We start from the raw sequence: 22,995 nt of genomic DNA, 5'->3' as shown, positions 1-22,995 counted from the left end.
AAAATCGATTCATGCTGAAAGGGAAATACGTCAGAGTTCGTTATTGCGAGGCAGGTGGGCAGGGGTGGAGAGAGGATGGGTCCTGGAAGATTCATCGAATGGCAGAGGAGAGAGACTATTCAAACTCATGAGAATGTTGATTTGAAAGGAGGAAGAATGTTATTGTTCTGAGATCTTGTTTAGGGTGAATAAGGCGTATAGGTCCCCGTTCAAGGGAAAGAATGTAAACAAAATAACATTCGCAAAAAGCAACTAAGTGGTCTTTTGTGTGGGAACAGCACCAGTCTATGCACAATGACAAGGCCATCCAAACTATGTACAATGACCATCACAGAAAATATTTTATTTTTAGTGCACCTAAACGCCGCATGGGTAGAAAGGCAGCACCCGCTGAAAATTTAAGTTTTAAACACGTAAATGCCGTGCCGTTTCTTCCAGAAATTATGGTAATAATAAAAATCTTAAGTTTTTGGAATGAGATGAAAGATATTCTAAAGTTTTTCCAAATTGTGCAAATATTCTCCATCTATCATATTGTTTTGGATTTGGTATTTAAATCGCTAATCTTAGTAGAATTATTAATTATTTTATTCTCCAGTGCAGTGCATGATGAATATTAAGAGAAAGCTAAGCCGGAAAATTAAAAGTACAAAAGCATACGCATTTAACATTTAATAAATAAATATCTCTTTTAATTTATATTTAATTTGAATAAATGTAAGTGACTAGTATATTTAACTGTAATCATAATTCTACACTTTTTGCTTTCAAGAAATTGCTAGAATTCTCTCGTGTGGCTGATTTAGAAAGCTATAAAAGCCAAAGATAAAACATCTCAGCTTAGTTGTTTTAGAAAACTGTTGTTGTTAGATTGAATTAGCTTTTTCTACGTTTCTCTGTTTTGAATTCTGTTGAACGTTTTTGGTAGTTTAAAAGATAACAACTGTGAGATATTCGGATATTGTACGAATATCTGATCAAATTTAAGCATTTTGTTTTATTTATTGTGATAATAATAACTTTTATTCACTTTTCATTGGACTTGTGCATTCAATTCAGTACGAACTCATACACACACAAGAATATTGTTATGATTGAATATGTAATTTCCTTTCTTAATTTTCTTGATTGCATTATTGGAAAGTTTTCTAGAATGCTTTTTAAGAAAATATGCTTGTTCTTCATCATCTATTTCTATTTAGTACATATATCACAAAATTTTGTTTGAATATTTCTCAGTAAGATCAAATTATACAAGGTATAACACATACACAAAAAAAGAAAAAAGTCTGTTCTAATAAATCATTGTACTTACAGAATCAGTTCTTCGTGACATTATCACTTTCAAAGTAGTTTCCTTCGGCATTCACACACTTCTACATTTGGTGCTACCATTGCTGGTAACAGTTCTGGAATGAGGTTTTTGGAAGGCCCTACAGGAGATTCTGTGTTTTTGCCTGAACCTCTTCAGCTAAGTTAAAATGGCTTTTCTTTAAGCAAAATTTAACTTTAGAAAATTTAAAAAAGTCAAATGGAGCCAAATCAGGTAAATTAGGAGGATGTCCCATCACAATAGTGATTTTTCTGGTCAGAAACTGCATGACAGATAGGGGTGTGTGAGTGGGTGCACTGTCCTGGTGCCATCTATCACTCCACAACTGTGGCCTCTCTTTTTTTTTTTTTTTTTTTCCCCCAATTTTTTCATGAAGTTTTCTTAGTACTTCAATTTAGTAGTGGTAATTAACAATCTGACCACTGGGAACACATTCAATCATGAATAACGTGCTGGGCAACCCTATCTTCCACACTGTCTTTTTCCCTGAAAACCACTAATGCCATTCAAATACATGTGCATGAGACAAAGTTTCATCTCCATAAGCCTCAGTTAACATTTGAAATGTTTCCTCCATGGCTGATTTCATAAGTTTCACAAGACACTTGATGTTGATTTGCTGATTGGTTTTTTACATTAGACATTTTTCCGGCAAAATGCAGCTACACATGTTCACTCAATGACGCAGTACTCCCCACTGGCATGGTCGGTTAAGTCAACTGGCCGCAGGGATAGAGGAGGTGTGTGGCATGACATCACCAAAGCAGTTGTTACCAACTCCTGTTCTGTTTTCAAGCTACACAGTCTTTTTTTTTTTTTTTTTTTTTTTTTTCTGGTGTGTGCGTGTGTCACACCTCGTATCTCTGAGGCTTTAAATCTTCTTCTAATTTTAGAGTTTTAGGATTCCAAGACTACTGAATTCTTCCATTTATTAGTAAATAATTTTTAAAGACTTTTTATTCAGTCTATCTGTAAAATGAGAATTTAAAAATATCATGATTTATTATAAACAAAGACACAATGTGATTATCTTCTACAAAATTATATACCTGTCCATCATAACCATTAAAATTTTTTAATTCATTTCTAAATAATGAGAAATCATTTTTGTTAAAATTCTTAATTTTATATTTTACAGTACAATATTTATTATCTACAGATTCAGAACTTTCTAAATATTCAATATTATATATTGTGAATAGATTATTGACTGTGTCTATTAGTTTCGTTTATTAGTAAAAATTTTTTTAAAGATGAATACATATGTGAGATAATAATATAATAGAAATTCTCTCATCATCTCTTTTAATGAAATCTTATGACACTGTTTTATATAAATTAAGATTACACAAGTCGATTGTATTTTCACACTTAAGAAAGTTTTCACTGAAATTTTTGTGTCTTATTATTTCATCCTAATCTATTACATCTTTTAACTCTTCAGTAGTATTTTCTGTTAATTTTTTATATCTAGAAACTAATTTCATATTTAATTTTCTAAAATTTAGTAGAATAAAGGTATTGTTTCAGGGTTGCCACGCTACCTGGAAAATGTCAGGGAATTCAAAAATTGACCAAAATAGTCAGGGAACTTAAATATTTTAGTCAAAATCTGGAAAAGTCAAGGAATTTCATACAGCGATCCCCCCCCTAAAAAGCGAGTTTTGCGCCGACGCTGGAACGATCTTTTTCTTTTACATTTTTTTATTTTTTAGTCATTCAGGCAGCTGGCATAGGGCCAATTTTTGAAGCTCCTATCAGATTATCTTTTAGAAAGGCAAAGCAAGTTTCCAGCAACTTTGGTTTCCAGTAACCTCGAGAATCTAGAGACTTGCATGCATATGTGCAGTGCATGTTGAACTGAAGAAAATATCTTCCCACTCTTGTGTAAAACAAAATATGTTTTATCCTAGTATAGGATGCTATGGAGGTTAGAATAACCTCTATGTACTATTCTATTCTAACCTTCATATGCGATACACGCGGGATTTGGTGACATAATGATGGTTGATGACAATTTTCAAAATTGTGCCATGGTCGTACCATATACTAGGATTTTAACACAAAATCTTTATAACCTTTTTTTTTTCCCTGTTTTATAAATGCCTTATTTATTATTTTAAAGTAAAATAAAAAAATAAACAACCATCAAAGCTAACCATTTCATATAACTATATTTGCAAAAATTTCATTGATAATTGTAATTTAATTTTTAAGTAATTAACTTTATTTTAATGTTAATCATATCATTTAATGTTGCTTCTTCCCTCTAAATTTAGTTGTTATTTAATAATGCTTTCAAATTTCAGGCAATTTTCTCTGACATAATCCTGAATGAAACTAATTGTAGCAGTTTGATGACATACTATCATGAAATTTAATGCACATACCTTTTGCTTATATATGTGCTAAATAAATATAAAATTCCGGAATTTATTTTAAAATTTCATTAAATAGATTTCTTTCTTTCGTTTAGCTGCAAAATATCTTCAAAAAAAAAAAAAAAAGATATTTTTTAATCCAGATTGGGCAGATTCTAATCTCAGTCTTCAGTGGAGAAAACAACTCCTATTATAGTTAGAATAGTAATGCTTTGGGGATTATATATATAGATATATTTACAAAACAATTTTTTAAAAACAAAATATAAACATGCCTAGAATTTTTGTGCATTAAGCTGCTGAAAAATTATCAGTAAAGACATAAAGTAAGAAATTTAGAACTAATTTTTCACAAAAACCAAAAATTTAAATTCATAATTTATAAATTTCAGATAATAAATGCGACAAAGAATTCATTGGCTAATTCTGGATACAGAAAAGCAAGGAATTTTGTAGAAGAGAGATTTCTAGTGATTTCAATGTTCCTTGCCCCCGACAAAGTTGTTTGAATTCCTCTTCTGATATGTTCATTTTCCTTTAAATTTCATTAATTTTTTTTAAATAGTTTTAACATTTTTAAAATTCTCTGATGCATTTATAGGATTTTAATTTAAATTTTTGGTCTTTATGAAAAATTAGCTCTAAATTTCTTACTTTATATATAAAGTAAGAAATTTCTGTATGTCTTTACTCATAATTTTTCAGGAGCTTAACATGCAAAAATACTAGGCATGTTTATATTATGTTTTTAAAAAATTGTTTTGTAATTATATATATATATATCTTAGTTTATTACCAGTGTGCCATGAGAAAAAAAAAAAAAAAGTAATCACCCCCTCCCAAAAAAAAAGTTTATAAAACATTTATTATTGAAACCCGATTCAAACAACGATTGAATTTAATCTGTCATTAATGGTAATGGCAGTGTTAATACTTGAGTCTTTTTTAGGAGTTAATGTTATAAAGGGTTTCTAATTACCTTAAGTCTTACATTTATTTTATCTGAATTGCTTCTACAGTACTAAGATAGTGAATCTGCTGACAACACAACTGTCTTCAAAATAGCAATAATGAGACTTAATTTATAATAAAAAGACAATGGGAAGATGTAAAATTTCTATAATGTGTTAAACAGAAATAAATGCATTTTGAAGACTAAAATATATAATTCAAAATTAAGTAAACATCAATGTGAAATTTTTTATTAATTATGGTATTAATAATTCAACAATATGGGAATTTTGGTATTTCAATTAAAGTAGATTTTTTTTATCAAATATATTTTTTTAACAAGAATGCCTAATGTAGATAAGTGATTAAGTATTATTTCTGCATCAATCTACTATTATATATTCAAAATCGTACTCTTACGAATGTGTATTTCAATGTTTTATTGATTTAGCTTAAAAAGATTGGACAGCTTATACATTGATACAACATTTTGCAACAAAAATAGCCAATATATTCCCACAAGAGAAGAATGCTTGGATGCTATTATTTCATTAGTACAACCTTGGATTAGAAGAGGGCCCAATTATATAGTACACTTTTTTTGTCCAGCACAATATGCATATGAATTCGTCTTTGTTGAACTCTTCAAGAAATTCAGAGTGAAGGTAAGAAATTTTTTGGCTAATTGGAAAATATGCCTTTTTAAAGAGGTTGTTTATAGCACATTTTTATGGGTGTGTATAACTATAATAGGAAAGTAACAATATATAAACAAAAGTTGAGAAGTTTCATATTAAGGTAATATATTATGAAAGTTGTGCAGTATGCTACAAAATTAATTAAATAAGAATTAGATCATGAAAGGGACTAACATTCTAAAAGGAAATACACAGTTCAAAACTGGGAAAAAATTCAGTAAATTATAAATAAAATTGATTTAAAATATATAAAGTTGTTGAAAATTCCTTTGCCTTTTTCAAGGAGCAACTGAAGAATTTTCAACAAAGCTTCATTTCTGAATTATACCTAGATGATTGTGAATTCTTGAATCAATTCAAAATAAAATCTTAGAGAAATTTTTAATTAAAACTAAAATGGTCTCAAAGTGCAACAAAGCTAATTTTTTAAATGTTTTTCATTTAATTCATTTAAGTAAAGTCTGCTCTGGCATGACCCTAAAATAAATAATTGTAAAAGAAAACGTAATAAAAAGAATTTTCTAATAAGAAGCCAAAAATACATCGAAAGCAATATGCTAAATAAATATATTTTGAACAAAAAAAATAAGCATATTTAAAAAAAACTTTTGTAAAGCAGCATGGTAAACAGAAGTCAAAAATTTTTAATAATAAATGCAGAAAAGTTTCCAAATTGTGTAAAAATGAGGAAAAGAAGCATATAAAAAATGGAAAGCTTATAGCTTAAAATGTAGAAAGGGTTAATTAAAATATAAATGAAAAAAAAAAAAGGCTATATGGCTAAATTTAGGAAAATGTATATAAATCTGAATCAATAAATTCAAATAAAATTAATTATTATGATTTCATTCTTATCTCTTGATTATGTATATATATTCAGGTGATTAAGCAATTTTGAATAGGAATTGTTTGCTGCTAATACTATATCTCCATAATACAGTACAAAGTCCGAGGTTTGGAATGATCTAAAATATGGACCTTAAAGCCATCAACAAAAGTTTTTTTAAGAATTTATTTTGTGCTTTACGCATGCAGATTTGATTTTTTCCCCAGTAAAAAAACATGTGAAGAATCCACTAAATAAAATATCTCATTATTGAGGAAACCATCATTTTAGCATAAATTTGTGTGATCAATGATTTGGCTCCATATCTGCTTGGCATACATCTCAAACCAAAATATTTCTACATAGGAACATCATTAATTTACAACTGCTAATATTTTATATCCCTGACGCCAACCTGGCAAATCATTATTTATTTTATTTTGCTTTCATCAGCATATGTTTATCAACATATGACAATTTGAGTAATGACTCATGCATCAATGCCTAAACAATTTTTTTACATTAGTAATTGAATAACTGTAGAATAAAATGACGTCTTCCATCTACATGACAAACATTTATTTATGCTATGAAGACGTAGAACAACAGTATAGAAACATGAACAGCAGAGTAGAAACATAGTAAGATACATGATTATACAGCACTTAGCAGTTCTCGCTTACATGCGATACTCATCATTGACGTTGGCTAACTATTAAGAAAAGTATTGCGTAGCAGAGAACTTGCTTATCATGTGCATGCGCTAGGAGAATCAATGGTGGTGGTCCAACATACTCCCTTTTGACGTTGATTCTCCTATTTCTGGAAAGTAAATCAAAAATACATATTAAACAATATTCAGTCTTAGAATTGTACAACAGTTTTGATGCTTAACAGGAGTTAGGGGTTTGGTTAAGACGTCACTTCCATTTCACTGGCAGGTATGTACTGCACATCCAATTCACTGCGTTCATATACTTTGTGCACAAAATGATGCCGAATGTCTATGTGCTTTGTATGTGAGTGAAACACTGACTTCTTCGTAATTTTCTGAGCTTCTTGATTGTCACAGTATATTGTTTTTGGATTTTCTAAGTTGTAACCCAGCTCCTTCAGGAAACGACATAAGTAGACTGTTTCTTTCGAGGCCTCAGACAGAGCCATATATTCCGCCTCCGTTGAGGACAGAGCTACACTGTGTTGTTTTCGTGATTCCCAAGTTATGGCTGAACCACTTAGTATATATACAAAACCTGTGTGAGATTTTTGATCATCGACATTTGATGTCCAGTCTACAACCACAAAGGCAATGAGTGATTTTCCTGTTTTCGTATAAATTAGTCCTTGATCTTGGGTTCCTTTTAGATATCGATGTATTCTTTTCGCAGCATGCCAATGTTCTTTTCCAGAATTGTTGTTAAATTGACTTAAGAAATTCACAGTGTATGTAATATCTGTCCTATTAGCTACTGAAAGGGACATTAGTGATCCTGTCAGATTTCTAAATGGAACATTTTTCATGTCAGTGATTTCGTTTTTGTTTTTAGGACTCATCTCTTTTGATAATTTTTTGCTATTATCTATAGGTGAAGACATGGATTTAGCATTTTGCATATTATGCCGATTTAAAATATCATCGGTGTATTTCTTTTGAAAAATTTTAATTGTATTTTCATTTTGGGAAAATTCTATGTCTAAACAATGATGTAATTTTCCTAAGTTTTTCATTTTGAAAGCAGAAGCTAAACTATCGCAAATTGTTTCATACATTTGCTTAGAATCAGTAAAAACAATAAGATCGTCTACATAAACAATTATAATAGTTTCTGTTAGACGTCTTTTTAATGTAAACACAATTATCTGAATTAAGAAATTTAAATTTCAGAGATTTTTAATTTTTCATCTAACTTTTTGTACCATTGATGTCTTGATTGTTTAAGACCGTATAATGATCTCTTTAAAAGACACACTTTTTCTGAATTAGTTTCATCGCGAAAAACTCTTCCATCTAAATTTCCATTTACATAAACCACTACAAAATCTAATTGGTAATCTTTCAGACTGTATTCACTTTGCATTTATGAAGCTGTGAAAATTCAAGACCGTTGACTTTCTTGTGCAAGGGCCCAGATGGTTTGATTCCGTCAAGCACTGCAGTGTTTTTGCAGAGTAATCCAATGGTGAGAGTTTCCGATTTTGATCACTTGTTAATATCAATGTTAAAAAAGTATGGAGAGGCCAATAGATCTAAGGGAACATCTAAGAAAGATTCCAGTCAGAGTATTTGGGTACTTTAAATCAATCTTGGAGAAGAGACAAATACTGTAATTTAAAAGGAGGTGATGTTCTCACAGAAAGTGGTTCAGAAAGAATTCTCTGGCTTGTAGCAAAATTTATTGAAATGCATATATCCAGGAAAAGATGAGAATGTTTATGTTGTGCATTTAAAGATTTCAAGCGATGAGATTATATGGCCAACCAAAAGAATTTATACTTTGGAAATCAGTCCCTACAGGTTGTTCACACATTTTTTTAGATGACTTTGCTTTGCTATAAAAAAAAATCGCCTGCTTGGAAAAATTTCTTTTTAACTGCAACAATATTTTCGAAAGTTTAAATTACCATCTGCTACTTGACAATTTTGTTTTTGTGCAGAATGGTGCTTTTAAATAAGCAATGGACAGAAGGCTATATTTATGCTCTTTCCGAAGAAAATTGGTATCTAGTTTATTAAAAAATGCTGTGAAAGCCATGATTTTTCCATATGTAGATCAACAATAGATAATATTGTCAAAAAGAAAGGGGGAAAAGTCAAAGCTTATTTTCAAGGCGAAAAATTGTTCAAAACATATCCAAGTTAAAAACGGAATATTTCAAATTTTTCAAACGTAAAAAATTCAGTGTTAGCAGAAAATCCGTGAAGGGCAGTTTCATAATCATTAAAATGCTCAGTGCCAACTGTAAATAAAGTGATAAATGCTGATTTGAATCTTAAAAAGGCAAAAAAAATGTATAATGTGCACTGCCTTTCTCCACGACATATCGCCGAAAGCAGAACACACTGCAGAATTCTCTATGAGAAACAATTATTCGGACAAAAATAGAAAAATGTTGTCTCAATAGATGAATCTTGGGTACATTTAAATGACCCACAATAAAAATATATCCATTTATTATCATCAGAGAAGGAAAAAAAGTATTAGAACGTGTTTCAAAGAATCTAAAGAAAGTTTTGCAAAGGGATTGATGATTGTTACTGGTTTTTGATAGAAGGGCAAATGAAAATTAAAGAGAGTACAGAAAACTGTTAAGAGCAACTCTACATATTTCCAGGAACATATTTTATATCCAGTTTTCAAATATGAAATACCTTCTCTTTACCCAAAATGTCATTAATCTGTAGAACTGTATCAAGACAAAGCAAGCAACCGCACCTCAAAATCCACTTTTAATTTCCTGGAAAAAATTGAAAAAGAAACTGATATCGATACCATACCCTTCATTTATATCCCTACTAAATCTGATGTATCATCAACAGATATTTGCACGTTTGGACTTTTAAAAAGTGAATTGTCCTAACGTCAACCTACAACTTGTAACCCTCGTATAACATGGTAGATAGGTTTCTAGAAAATGCGGTGTTGTGTGAAACTGTGTTGTACGAGACTCAGAGGCAGTATAAAAGGGGAGGTTATGGTCCAAAACCTTATTAAAAACAAATATTTTTTAATTATATATAAACAACTTAATTTTTATTAAAAATATATATGTATGTACAACACAAAACAAAAAATATTGCATATTTTAATTTAGCGCAACTTTAGTTTAATAAATTTCTTCGTCGTCATCGCTCAGTATAATCAACAGAGAACGTTTTTTCAGTGGAATAAAATCACTTTCAGTTTCAGAATTTCTTTCTTCATTTAAAGTTCTGAGATTTTCTTCCCTCTTTAATAAATTTGTAGTTTTACTTTGCTTACTATTTCTTACCGAGTCATTTTAAATTTCTCGGTGTAGAGTTAGACAGTTTTGCAGCTCCCTTTTAAATTTTCGGCTTATTTCAGCGGAAGGGTCTGCACTCAAGAAAAATAACTCGAGATTTTCAGCTAAGCATAGGCCTTTTTTAATGTTAAATTATTAACTTCACAATCTTTATCAGTGGTAGTGTCCTCAGAATTGATTTGATTTACAGCTTCAGATGCCATTTCTATCAAATCTTCGTGAATTTCTTCTTCCGCTAATAAATCTTGAATGTCCTCAATAGCCATGTTCACAAAACCTTTGGCTCCAATTTAGCAAGTTCTAATATGCCACCAATTTCATTTTCTGACGATTCACGCACGTTTTCTGTTTCAACTGAAGAGAGCCATATCTTCTAACATGCAATTAACATTGATGCTTTCAGTTTTTTCACGATACAATGTGGATTCAGTTCTTGATTGAAAATATTTTCCATGCCTCCATTACATTAATTGATTTTGAATCAGTTATGTCTAAAATCTGCTGTAATGCTCTTCTTATGTTATAAGGTATTTCTCTCGCTTCCCAAGCGTCCTTCGTGGTGTAGTGTTTCTGCACGCTGGGCCGGTATTCCAGAGGTCTGTGGTTTGATTCCCAGCGAAGGCGTTTGCTATTTTTCATCTTGTCTGCTTTCAAAAAACTTCCTAATGTCTCTACAGTGGCGCCCGAACTAAAAGGGTTGTGGATGATGATTCTCTACACCCAGGATTTGGTGACTAGGTCCCCTAAAATCCTAGTCGCCCTTTAAAAAGGGGAGTATATAAGGTATTTCTTCCGCTTTCCAAACGTCCTTCCTCGTGTAGTGGTTCTGCATGCTGGGCCGGTATTCCAGAGGCCTGTGGTTCGATTGCTAGCGAAGGCGGTTGCTAATTTTTCATCTCTCTGGCTTCCAAAAATTCCTAATGTCTCTACGATGTAATATGTTTTAAAGGTATAAATAATGTCTTGATCCAATGGTTGGAGTAACGAAGTAATGTTAGATAGTAGGAACAGTATTTTGACATTGGGATGATTCAAATCTTGTGGGTGACATGGAGCATTATCCAATAGTAATAAGCATCTTGAAGCTTAAATTTTTCTGCCTTAAATAATGTTCAATGTCTGGCACAAAACAATTTAAAAACTAATCTTTAAATATATTCCTAGCTCTTCGGTTTGCTTTCCAATATATCGGTAAAGTGTTTTTATGTACGCCTTTAAGTGCATGAGGATTTAAAGATCTATAAAAAAACAAAGTTTTGTCATAAAGCCCAAAGTCATACTGCACAAAATAGCGTTAGATAACTTTTAAACACCTTAAATCAATATGCAGTTTTTTTTCTTTTTTTGATATAAATTTTCTGCTGGGCATTTTTTATCCCATCAAAGCCCAGTTTTTTGGGCATTGAAAACTTGAACTGCTGTGTATCCTTGTTCTTCTATAATATTTCAAAATTTTCCAGGAAACATGCTAGCAGCTTCATAATCAGCCTAGAATCTCTTGAACTCTTTACTATGAATTGCAAAAAGCTTTTTGAAATTTTCGAGCCAACCTTTACTTACCAGAAAATCTGTGTTGACAGATGGTTCTCCATGTTCATGAAAATTTGAGTGCTTTTTGTTTAATGATATCACCATCCAATGAAATTCTTTTTTGACAGCTATCATCAATCCAAATGCTGAGTGTGTTTTCCATCTTCTCAATTGTTGGCACCTCCGGGGGGGGGCGAACTGCACGTTTTGCGGATGTTGAAGATTCTGCAGCAGTCGCACTTCTTATTTCTTTTTAATTTTTCTTAATAGTCTGGACTGTTTCTTTATTTCAATTAAAACTTTTTCCAATGTGAGATGCCTTTTCTCCTTTTAAAAGACAGTCCAAGATTTGTATCTGTACTTCTAAAGAAATGAATTTCCTCTTAAAAGTTGTTTTTTTATTTTTATCCGATGTGTCTGGGGACTGAAACTTAATGTCTTAAAGATGAAAAAGTTATTCTTTAACACACCGTGGCTCAACATAGACTGCCGTCCAGCAGCGTGAGACATTTTTGTTTTCAGGCCATGGAGACGAGGACTCAAATTTTGGAAGCCGAAAGTGCAGATTGTGCGTTTTAGAGCACTTATTGCGACCTCATGTTGTTCACCTTCTGCATAGTGAGATTTCTTCATTGTTATCTTCTGCATAGTGAGGTTTCTTCATTGTTCATATGGATCTTGGAAGACAACTGGCAGAACTTATGAAACAAGGATTATATGGGTGCTTTGCACAATGTGGAAAAACTTCATGCGAAGTTCGTTAAATTTCTTCTGATTGCTTGGGAAATTTTCTTAATTGTGTTAGAGCGAAACCGGGCTGTAGGAGAGTTCTCACAATTTATGAATCGTGTGAAAGCAAAACCATGTTGTAGGAAGGCTACTTGCATTCTAAAAAGCTGGTCAAGAGAAATGAAATAAAATACCTCTTTTGATACTAAAAAATGCATTATTGTCTTCCAAATTATGGTATAGAAAAATAATGAAGATTAAGGGCTATCAAATGGAACTTTAAAACACAAAAATTTTAGGGAAAATATTTCTATAAATATAATGAAAATCATCTAAAAATCTGCGAACAGCCTCTGTATTCTACAGATATGAGTTCTAGTGAAACTTTAAGTGCAGAGCATACTCAAGGTGATTTAAGAAGAATCTGCCATCAGAATAAAACAGCTAGAAGTGGCAGAACTGTTAGCTCTCAGCAAAATTTAGAGATACTTGAGACTAGTTCAAAGTACTGTATTTTGGATAGCAGTTATCTTAAAACTTATATTTATGTATTTGAAAATTATCTAATAACCTTTTAAGTTGTGAATTTATGATTTTTGCTAACTTGAATTTGATGTAAGTGTAACTATATGTTTGTTTAGATTATAAGCTGTGTAATCAAAAGGTGGGAGTGTTACATAAACCACATGATATTTTTATCTTTCTGCATCAATAATTTAATTTTTATGTTAACTTTCTCGGATTTTCGACACAGAAAATGTTTTGATTCTAAAAGCTGAAGTTTAGATTTTTTTTTTTTTTATTGTATATGTTGTTAGATCAGCTAATGATAAAAAAATCTCCTTCAGAGTTAAAGATGTTATGTTGAACAAGTTATTTAATTGTGGTCTTTTTATTTAATTGAGGTATTTAACTTTTAGTCAAAATTGGTCAGGTATTGAGTTAGTAATTGTTAGGTAGTCAAGTTATTGAAACTCGCTGTGACAACAATCATCTCTGCATATCTTTTATCATTAAATAGAATAGGAAGGCCTTTCAGTTATAAGAAATGTGAAAACACTGATGAGAAAATATGTAAATTGCACTAATTTTTGTTGTACCCTTTTTAATATTACTACATTTTCTGAATGATTTCTTGAAAATGACAACCAACTCAGTTAAGAGAGACCTTAGTTAATAAGGATTCTACTGTACTAAACTGTATGCTGCTATGACTGTGTTTAGATCACAGTGCGAGAATTATTAAAATTCAGCTAATTACTTTCAGATAAATATCTTCATTTAACATTTTTAATTTGAGTCTAGAAATGTAATTTTCTATCAAACTTAATTATATTTTACAAAAAAAGGAATTTCTGTTTTATTTATATCATTATATAGTGGAATCTAAGTAACCAAATTTTCACATTCTAGCTCAAGTATATGCTCATTTAAATTATAAAGCAGTTTTTTTGGGGGGGATACCTCTTTATAATTGCAACCTCTATTATTTAAAGGCCATCAAGATTATCACCAAGTTTTAATTAAGGAAATTTTAAGGACTTATGTAGGAAATATGTTTACTTGAATGCAGCTTGAGGCTGCCAAACTTCTGTAGCCCACCAGCGGCCGTGCGGTAAAGTCGCTGAACACTGGTAATTCCGTCCGAGGTTCGAATCCCGCGAACGTGCTGGCTGCATGGGCGTTTCCGTGGTTTTCCCCATGTGTAATATGTATGCGAGCCAGTTTTCCTTAGAAAGTCCTCCACGAAGGCATCCCTCCCCTGAGGCAGATAGCCCTAGTGTGCTTTGCCATAATTAAATACACCAAATACACCATAATTCTGTAATTTCTTTAATATAGCATTAAGAAAGAGTCAAGAACTTAAATAGCAAACATGTTTAATTCTCTCTTACAGTTTTTGCCTACTTTATTTTAGTTATTGTTTTTAGTATAGCATCAAAAGCATTTTGTTATCTAAAGCACTTCTATCATGCAGTTCTTAACTTAATGACTTTGAACTTATGAACAATTATAAAAATACAGTATGATTTTTTATGAAAATATTCATGGAGATCTCTAATAGTATATTGTTTGAATTCCGCTGAACAAGCCGGCTGCATGAGCGTTTTCACGGTTTCCTCTGCATAATGCGTATACAAGCTAGTTTTCTTGAGATACTCCTCTACATAAGTGTCTGTTCCCTTAGGCAGATAGCTTTCAAGTGCTTTGCCATAATCAAATAAACCAAACTAAATGAAATTAAGAGTATTTTACAAAAGAAATTTTTTGTTCTTCGCTATTACAGCAGCCTCAGTGAGAGATGGAAATGAGTGCCTTTCTGCTTTAACCCTTTCCGTACACTATCTTTGAATTTGAAATTTTAACAGAAAAATACAACCAAAAAGGAAAAAAAAAAAGGTAGACTTGGTATACAGGTAAAATTTTGTAAAGATAGCATTTAACATTTTAATTTTGTTGGTCAGATACATCATTACCCAGGGTGCACCCCGGGGAGGCCTGCTACTCTACATGCCCCCTCAAGAAAAGTATCTCTTGCTCTCCATATCAGATTCACATCTGAAGGCAATTCATTTAGCATTTTCAGTGCTTCAGAAATGGTCAGCCCTCTCTGATCCATTGCAAGTTAATTAAAAATCAGAAAACAATAAACTAATATTATATCTACAATTAAGAAAATATAAAAACGAAATGAAAGGAGACAGCTACTGATACCCTCAACCAGTTAATTCAATCTCTACAGTACATAATTTAGTTATATATACACAAAAGGAATTTAATATAGATTTTTATTTATTATTTAATTTATACATTTTTGTCAACAATTTATTTTGCTAATAATGTGTCAAACACACTATCACACCCGATGTGATGGAAGACTGAAAGGATTAAACATCTATATATATAGTATATATAAAGAAGAGTGCCTATTTGTTTGTGTGTAATTCCTACAAATCTACACTTTTGTTCTGTCTTGATGACATTATGGACACTTGACTTTCAAAACAACAGGAAGGTCTTTGTCTACATAAGATTTTTAAATGATGTTAGAATATTTATATTATGTATATTAGAACATTGCGCTCATGGCACCCGTCTTAGATTCAGCACACAATTACTGCACTCTTGCAATCAGTGGAAGTCATATATGCTAACCAAAGATTTTAAAATTTTTTCATAAAAAAATCATTATTAACATTCCTACGCAGTTTTACTTTTGAAATCACATCACCCATGTTATGTTTATGTTAACATTGATATGTTCCCACTATCAGTTTTTGCTAAAACTGTTAGATGGTGCCATTTTCATTTACTCTTTAGAGCAGTGTAGAAATTTTAAAGTATAGGCTCTGTCAGTATTATTATTATTTTGTGTGTGTCTGTGTCTGGCTCTATCAGTATTATTATCATTTTGTGTGTGTCTGTAAGTAAGAAAGAGGGTCAGAGGGAGAATAAATTTCCAAAAGGTGAAGGTATTGGCCAAAGTGGATGGTGATTTCCAGAAGCTCATATGACCAAAAAAAAAAAAAAAAGGTATAACCAATAACAAAGCAAATATCAATTCTTGTGCTGTTTTAGTCCTATATTGCTCTGTAGTTTTATTTGCGCCTGGACATTATTCATTAGCTGAAGAAATATAAGCTACATATGCATGTACATATCTCTATAACCTCCCCTTTTTTCCTTATACCAAGGTAGATAGATTACACCAATTCCCACTTCTTGCCAAGGTAGCTATGACAGAGAAATACCAAATATATATTTCTGCTAGATTTCATAGAATGGGTGGAAATAAATATTTCCTTATTAGTCATTCATAATTTTAAATCTTTAATGATGGAAAGCAATAATCATTGATTTTTTTTTCTTTGATTTTGCATTTTATCTTCATAGTATATTTTAATAAAAGTATTTTTAGTTATTGAAATCTTATTTATAGACTCATGTAACAGAAGAGAGAGAACGGAAATATGCTGGTATCAAAGAAATAGAAAATGCAGTCACAAGTATTTCAAACGAAGCTCAAATCCATGCTTGTATTTATGAAAAGACCTGGAAGGATAGAAAACCTGTCTACTATTTCACGTCACCATGTGGCTATTGTACAGATGATCTGAAACCTGTAAGTAAAGTTTCTTAACATATTATGTAAGAAAATGGCATCATTTACTCTTGTAAGTTTAACTATTATAATTAATTTTAGAGATAGAAATTTCTATTTCATTATTGTCATCTGTAACACATTATCTAATTTTAGATAGTCCAAAAGTTTAAAACCCCTTTAAGAAATTAATTTTGAAAATGTATAAATAATAGAGAAATAAAATGTACAGAGATTTACTGCAGCAATTTTCTTCACCATTATTGACCTTCCTCTTCCTCCCCAAAAAAAAGTCTGCTGTCAAGTTGCTTAGCTGTGATAAAAAATTTGGCATCCTTCATCATTTGGTAACAAGATATATGGTCATTAAAATATTTCAAAGCAAGAAATTTCACATGAATCTAGCAGGATTCCCTAATCTTATGGTGAACTATGCTGCAGTATACTTTGGATTTTTTTTGAGGGGAGGGGGCAGACAGGCAGATAAATAGATAGATAGGTATAGGTATCAGAGGTGACAAATGAACCCATTTTGCAGTCAGTTATGATATTTAATTAGTCTGAAATCGGATACAGTTAAATATACCTTGAACACATTACAGCACATCTTTCCACATTGAAATTTTGACATGACATGATTAAAAAAAATATTTTGTATTGCTGTAACAATATCTGTGAACTTTATATTTCTGTTGTTTATTATGTTGTTTGAAATTACTTTTCAAAATGTGTCAAGGATTTTTGAATCATTTTGTATTTTATGTATTCCACGTCAGATAGTTTTATGTGATATAGCATATCTTTTTTTCAACAAATTATTTTATTGTATTTTATTAACTGAGTGTGTCATCTTAAAATGTACAGTGGAAGGTTGATTGAATTTGGTTTTGAACTATTTTAATTAAACCTAGAAATGAATTCATGAGAATTTTTTAATTAAACCTGGAAATGAATTCATGAGAATTTTTTTAATAATTCATAAAAGCTTTACATCAGCTTTAATTGAAATGTCACAAAGTAGCCATACAAATTTCTTTTAAAAATATTTAAAGGCTATTGAAAATATTTTTGCATACTGAAAAGCAAGAAGATATGCTATCAACAAGAAATTATGAAAGACATTGAAAATAAATATTAAGGAATAAAATAATATCTGGTAATAAAAAATATCCCCTCCCCTTTCGGTGGTTTTAAGTTCAGAAACAGGTATGATCGTCATGTACATGCATGGGTTCTAAGGTTCATTGCCTGAGGAGTTACTGCTTTGAAGTCATATTTAGCAGGAAGTTTCATATTCCTACCTCATGCCTTGAATTTGAGACAAAAATGTACAAAAGCTGTTAGCATTCTGAAAGTCCTGACTAATACCTCATGGGAAGCAGAATGTTGTTCTGTGCTCTGCATATACAGAGCTTTAATTCATTACAGATTGGACTATGATTGTGTGACCTATGGTTTAGGAAGATCTTCTGTACTATTGAAGCTGAATCTGGTTCACCATCAAGATATTTGGAGCTTTCAGATATCTGGAACTTTCAGAATATCTCCAGTTCAGAGTTTATATCTCATCTGTTTTGAACAATCTCTGGAATTCAAATGCCAGCTATTCTTGAATTCCATTTTAAAGTAAAGTCACAAGCCAAGTATTCTGCTCAGCTCATTATTTCAAAGCAATATTAATCCTTGTTCTAACCATGATCTTCATTATCTTTCATTTTGATCTGCACATTTTTACTCATTAATTGAGGTATTCAACTGTAATGGCTTTCATTCAGTTTAACATTATTGCAGGATTCAGGAAGTGCAACCCTAGCAATGTCATATATCAACAACTATTCCTAGAGCATAGAAGCAAATATTCTAACTATTAAGCAATAATTTCTGGCAATTCAAAGAGTCATCACCATTTTGGGACAACTTTTGTTTGTGATAAAAAAAAAAGTAAAGAGCAGCCGACTTTATAATTCTGCATCTGTTTTATTGCAGAAATTCTTGCTATTTTGAGTTCTGTAAACTTTATTTCTAAGCTGTATAGCAAGTTTATTATATACGTTCTGAGTGTGCTTGAATCACTAAATACAGATACTTGCCATCTCTTAGTCTTAGAAATTTTAAAGACATATTTTCATCTAAAAAATTAAAGTTTTTTCATAAAACCAAAATGAAATTGAATTTAGCATAATTTCGAATTTGCAGTTTTCTGTGTGGATTTTAGTGAAACAGCAGAACATGTACTTTGGTCTTTAATTCATGATGGTACTATGTACCATGAATTCAAGACCAGTAGTCATTTCTTTTTTCTTATATACATGAGTTTGATTTTCAGCTTCTAACAATTTGTCTTTTACACTTTATTTAGGTAAAAGTCATGTATATTAAACCGAGTGCAATGTTTTTTGAGAAAAATAAATTTGATAAAGTAAACTGGTATGATGTGAATTGTAAGATGCATCGAGTGTGTTATTCCACCCATTCTTCACTTGAAGAAATAAGAGATATGGTTAAATATCTAAATCCATGTGTGGTGTATCCAAATGTGGTTGTCAAACAAACTGTAAAAGAGGTAAATTTTTAATTCTTTTATACTATAATATTTTATAAAGTCTTTCAAACGTAATTTTTTGCAAGAAAATTTTCAACATAAATATTGTATAGTAAATGTTTTTTCCTTTTATGCTACTGCTTATTGCTGTTAATTATTTTCCATATTAAGTGGGATCTTCTTTTCTTCTCAGATATTAGATTTATTGTCATTTATTCCCTGCAATTCTGAAGAGTCTGAAGAAGTAACATCACTCTCTCCTCTGGGACTTCTGAAAACTGTTTCTGAAAATCGTAAGCTATTTTGATTGCTCAATTTATGAAATTGGATGTGCATGCACATTGTACTTGCAAACTTTTAAGATTGAATTTATAAAAAATTAAATGAAACATTTTTACAACTTTTTAATCTTATTTATACATAAACATTCTTTCTAATGCTATGCACCATTTCCACAAAAGTCCTTGCTCGACCTTTACTTTTGTAACCATTAAGGTAGAAATATACTTCCTATTACGAAAATCATATATATATATATATGTGTGATGCAAATATTCATGTTTTGGCATTTTTAACTTTTTTAAAAAATGTCATTTTGTAAAATTTACAAAATCCGACCTTTTTCATATTTTCCTAGTCTCTATCTAAGCATATATTTATGAAAATTTTGTGTACTGTTCTGTTATCTGGACTGGATCCAGTAATGTATGTGTATGCATGTATGTGTTTATGTATGCATGAGTGTATATGTGTGTATGCATATACACATATATACACATACATGCATACACATGCCCATACATTCATGCATTTCTGAATCCGGATCGATTAAATTTTGTACTGGTTATAAAGAAAATAAAAAATGTGACTTCCATTCAGCAAAAATTTACCAAGATGTTTCATTTGAAATTTGGAGATCATATTCAGGTGTTGCACACAAACTGAAGATTAATATGTTTCCATTTGTATGTAACTAAAAATAAAACATCAGTTTAGAAAAAAAGGCTTCTGATGTTAATAAATTAAGTGAATATTAATTATGTGACCCATCAAGGTAAGTTGATAATGACATCAAATATTCAAAATTTGAAATAAAATGTCATGGCCAATTTATTTCAATAAGGAGTCAGACCTTTTGTGTTTTATTTTTGAAGCAGATTGTTAGGAAAAGTCTACATAAGGTTTTTTTAAAAAAAGAAAGAAATCTTGCAGGATTTTTGTTCTGGAAAACATTGGCATGTAGCCAAATCTTAACATTATTTGCTTATTGGTAACATTATGGCAGTCACACAAATTAAGAATGAAGCGTATTTCTAGTTCAAAGAATTTGTGTATGATTATCAGATTATGATTATAAAGAATAAACTTCATGAAGGTATAAATAACATGTTTTTAGTATTTGAAAACTTAAAAGATTACTTGTGCAAAAATTCTTTCAGCGTAGCAGTTGTAACAGAATTATAAATTAAAGAATGGAATATGTTAATAAATCTCAAAGGAATATCATTAAAAAGAAGAAAATGAACCATGAAGTATTCTAATATATTTATTGACTCATCAAGGCAAGTTGAGAATGACATCAAATATTCAAAATTTTGGAATAAAATATCATGATCAAATTTTTCATAAGGAATCAAACCTATTGTTTTTAATTTTTTACAATAAATATAAAATTTTCCTTATTATAAATACAGGGACCAGGGCAGTGTATAAAAATTCAGATTTCCTAATTTTTATTTTATTATTAAATATTTAAATCTATAAAATTGATTTTTTTTTAATTTATAAATGCCAAAAGTAACTATTTGCATCATTTAAAACACTTTTGTGATAAAAAAGTATATATCTATGGCTAGAGGTTGGGAAAATAAAGAACAAGTAAAAGTCAAGACTTACCTTTAGGAAAAGAAAAAAAATTTTTCGGCATTTCCCAAATTTTTTTGACCGCAGCCCATTAAGAGGTTTTAAAATTTTTCATGACGCACCTTATGAAAAAAAAAAAAAAAAAAACATTTATTTGAAAATCAAATTTTATTTTTTAATAAAAATCATGTTATTTGTTTGCTTATTTCATACACAAAAATTTCAAAATAATTATACAGTACAAAGTCCGTAATCCGGACTCGTCGGGGCTTCGGCGATTCCGGATTAGGGCTTTTTCCGGATTATAGATCATCAATTTAAATCTAGTGAGATGGCATGCAGAAATTATACAATTAAAAATATGAAACCGTAATTTATGAAATAAAGAGCAATTATGATCTAAAGGGTATCAAAATTTGCAAAAAAAAGCTTAATATTTATTTGTTTACTTTATTAAACATTTCTTTCAATTTAAGTTGTTTAAGTTGCTTCGTTTTTTGTGTTAATACTTTCTCTTTAATTCTATAAACAGACATAATTTCTTGTTCAGTTACGAAGTTCCACTGTTCAAGTCCTGTAATTGCTGTGTCAAGAATACCAACTAACTTGTCAGTCGAAATTTTTTCATTTTCAGTAACCTCTCTGTCACTTTCTTCACTATTAACAATTATATCAGAAGTGGTATTTTTTGGATTTAGAACCATACTACAGATTTCACCATCCGTTAATTGATTGATGATTGGGGCATTGTCGTCGCAATGAAAAACTTCTGTTTTATCATCTTCATTTATTACCGTTTCTCCACATTTCTTTACAAAATCCAATAACTGGAAAATTTCTTTTTGCTTATGTCATATACAGTTGACTTTCCAATGTCATACTCCTCGCATAATTTTGAGACGGATATGCCTTTATCCATTTTTTGCAGCAATTCCACTTTTTGTTTGATGGTCATCGAAACAAGCTTTCGCTTTGTAGTTCCTTTGGCAGCTCCAGAATTGGAAACTCTTTTTGACATAATCAAAAGTTCAAGCTTAATTTTTATAAAATTGCTCTAACAGTCTGCCAGAAATAATAAGTCGGATCCAATTAGAAGATTAAAGAACAGCGAATCACATTAATTGAAATGCCTTAGAATCAGTAAAGATAATTTTAGCCTAGCTTTTAGCCGTTAAACATTAAACGCACATGCGTGAAGCATAAAAAAAAGAGTTTGTGGCTTTGAGGTCCAGATTATAGATCATTCTAGATAATGAACGTCCGGATTACGGACATAAAAATATAAGTAATTAAAAAATTAACAATTATATTCTTTTAAAACTTTCATAAATGAAGTAAACTTTGTTTCCGCATATTTTGTCCTTAGTGCGACACCAAGCCTGAGAACATGGCTTCACACATATAAGTGGTGGCAAAAGGCATTAAAAACTGTATCGCTTTTTCGCTTATGCTTGGATGTTCCTTTTGACAGTGCAAACAAAAATTAATTAGTGGTACAGTTTCAAACACTTTTTTCAGATCAGTAACACATATATGTATCACACTGTATATGTTTTGAAGTATGTTAAAAGCACTTTTTTTTATTTTTTAGATTTGTATAACAAATCCTATTTCACAAAGCACTTACATGAATGTTAATGAATGCAATACACATTTTACTATGTTTTCAACATTAGGGCTAAATGTTTGCATCTGTGAGGTCTCTTAATTAAAGTTATAAATTGTTGAAATATTATGTGTTCTTAAAATTACTTTTAAACTGGACTTCTCAAATTCTGCATACAGCTTTGGAATGAAAGGAAGCTGTTAATGATTTTATATGAAGAACTAATTGAAGTGTTTTAGGCCATTACTTGTTTCTTGAAATTAAGTTTTTTTTTTTTTTTTTTTTTAATATGATCCATTTTAGCAATAAATAGGAATGCTGCATTTGCTGTATTTTCAGACTTGATTGGTTTTCATTTGTTCTGAGCACTATAAAGAGTATTACTGTTTTTACTGCATAAAGAAAAGTTATCCAATCAAAATAGGAAGTTTA

General features: G+C 30.6%; 1 protein-coding gene across 2 annotated transcripts in view; it reads left to right on the top strand.

Annotated features, from left to right (window-relative positions):
• LOC118190307 (uncharacterized) overlaps window positions 1-22,995 on the top strand; it is a 49,348-nt gene that overhangs the window by 15,126 nt on the left and 11,227 nt on the right. The window contains exons 7-10 of one of the 2 annotated variants that reach the window (XM_035360997.2): window positions 5,117-5,330; window positions 16,391-16,573; window positions 18,912-19,115; window positions 19,288-19,387. In XM_035360997.2, the coding sequence (XP_035216888.2) occupies window positions 5,117-5,330; window positions 16,391-16,573; window positions 18,912-19,115; window positions 19,288-19,387 (701 nt within the window). The remainder of the gene's footprint in view (window positions 1-5,116; window positions 5,331-16,390; window positions 16,574-18,911; window positions 19,116-19,287; window positions 19,388-22,995) is intronic. The other variant, XM_035360998.2, reaches the window with a different exon arrangement.

This window comes from Stegodyphus dumicola, chromosome 9 (assembly GCF_044657685.1).
Source record: "Stegodyphus dumicola isolate Sdum_Otavi_A_Nest chromosome 9, ASM4465768v1".
Lineage (NCBI taxonomy): Eukaryota > Metazoa > Arthropoda > Arachnida > Araneae > Eresidae > Stegodyphus > Stegodyphus dumicola.
This window is presented reverse-complemented; position numbering and strand designations above follow the sequence as displayed.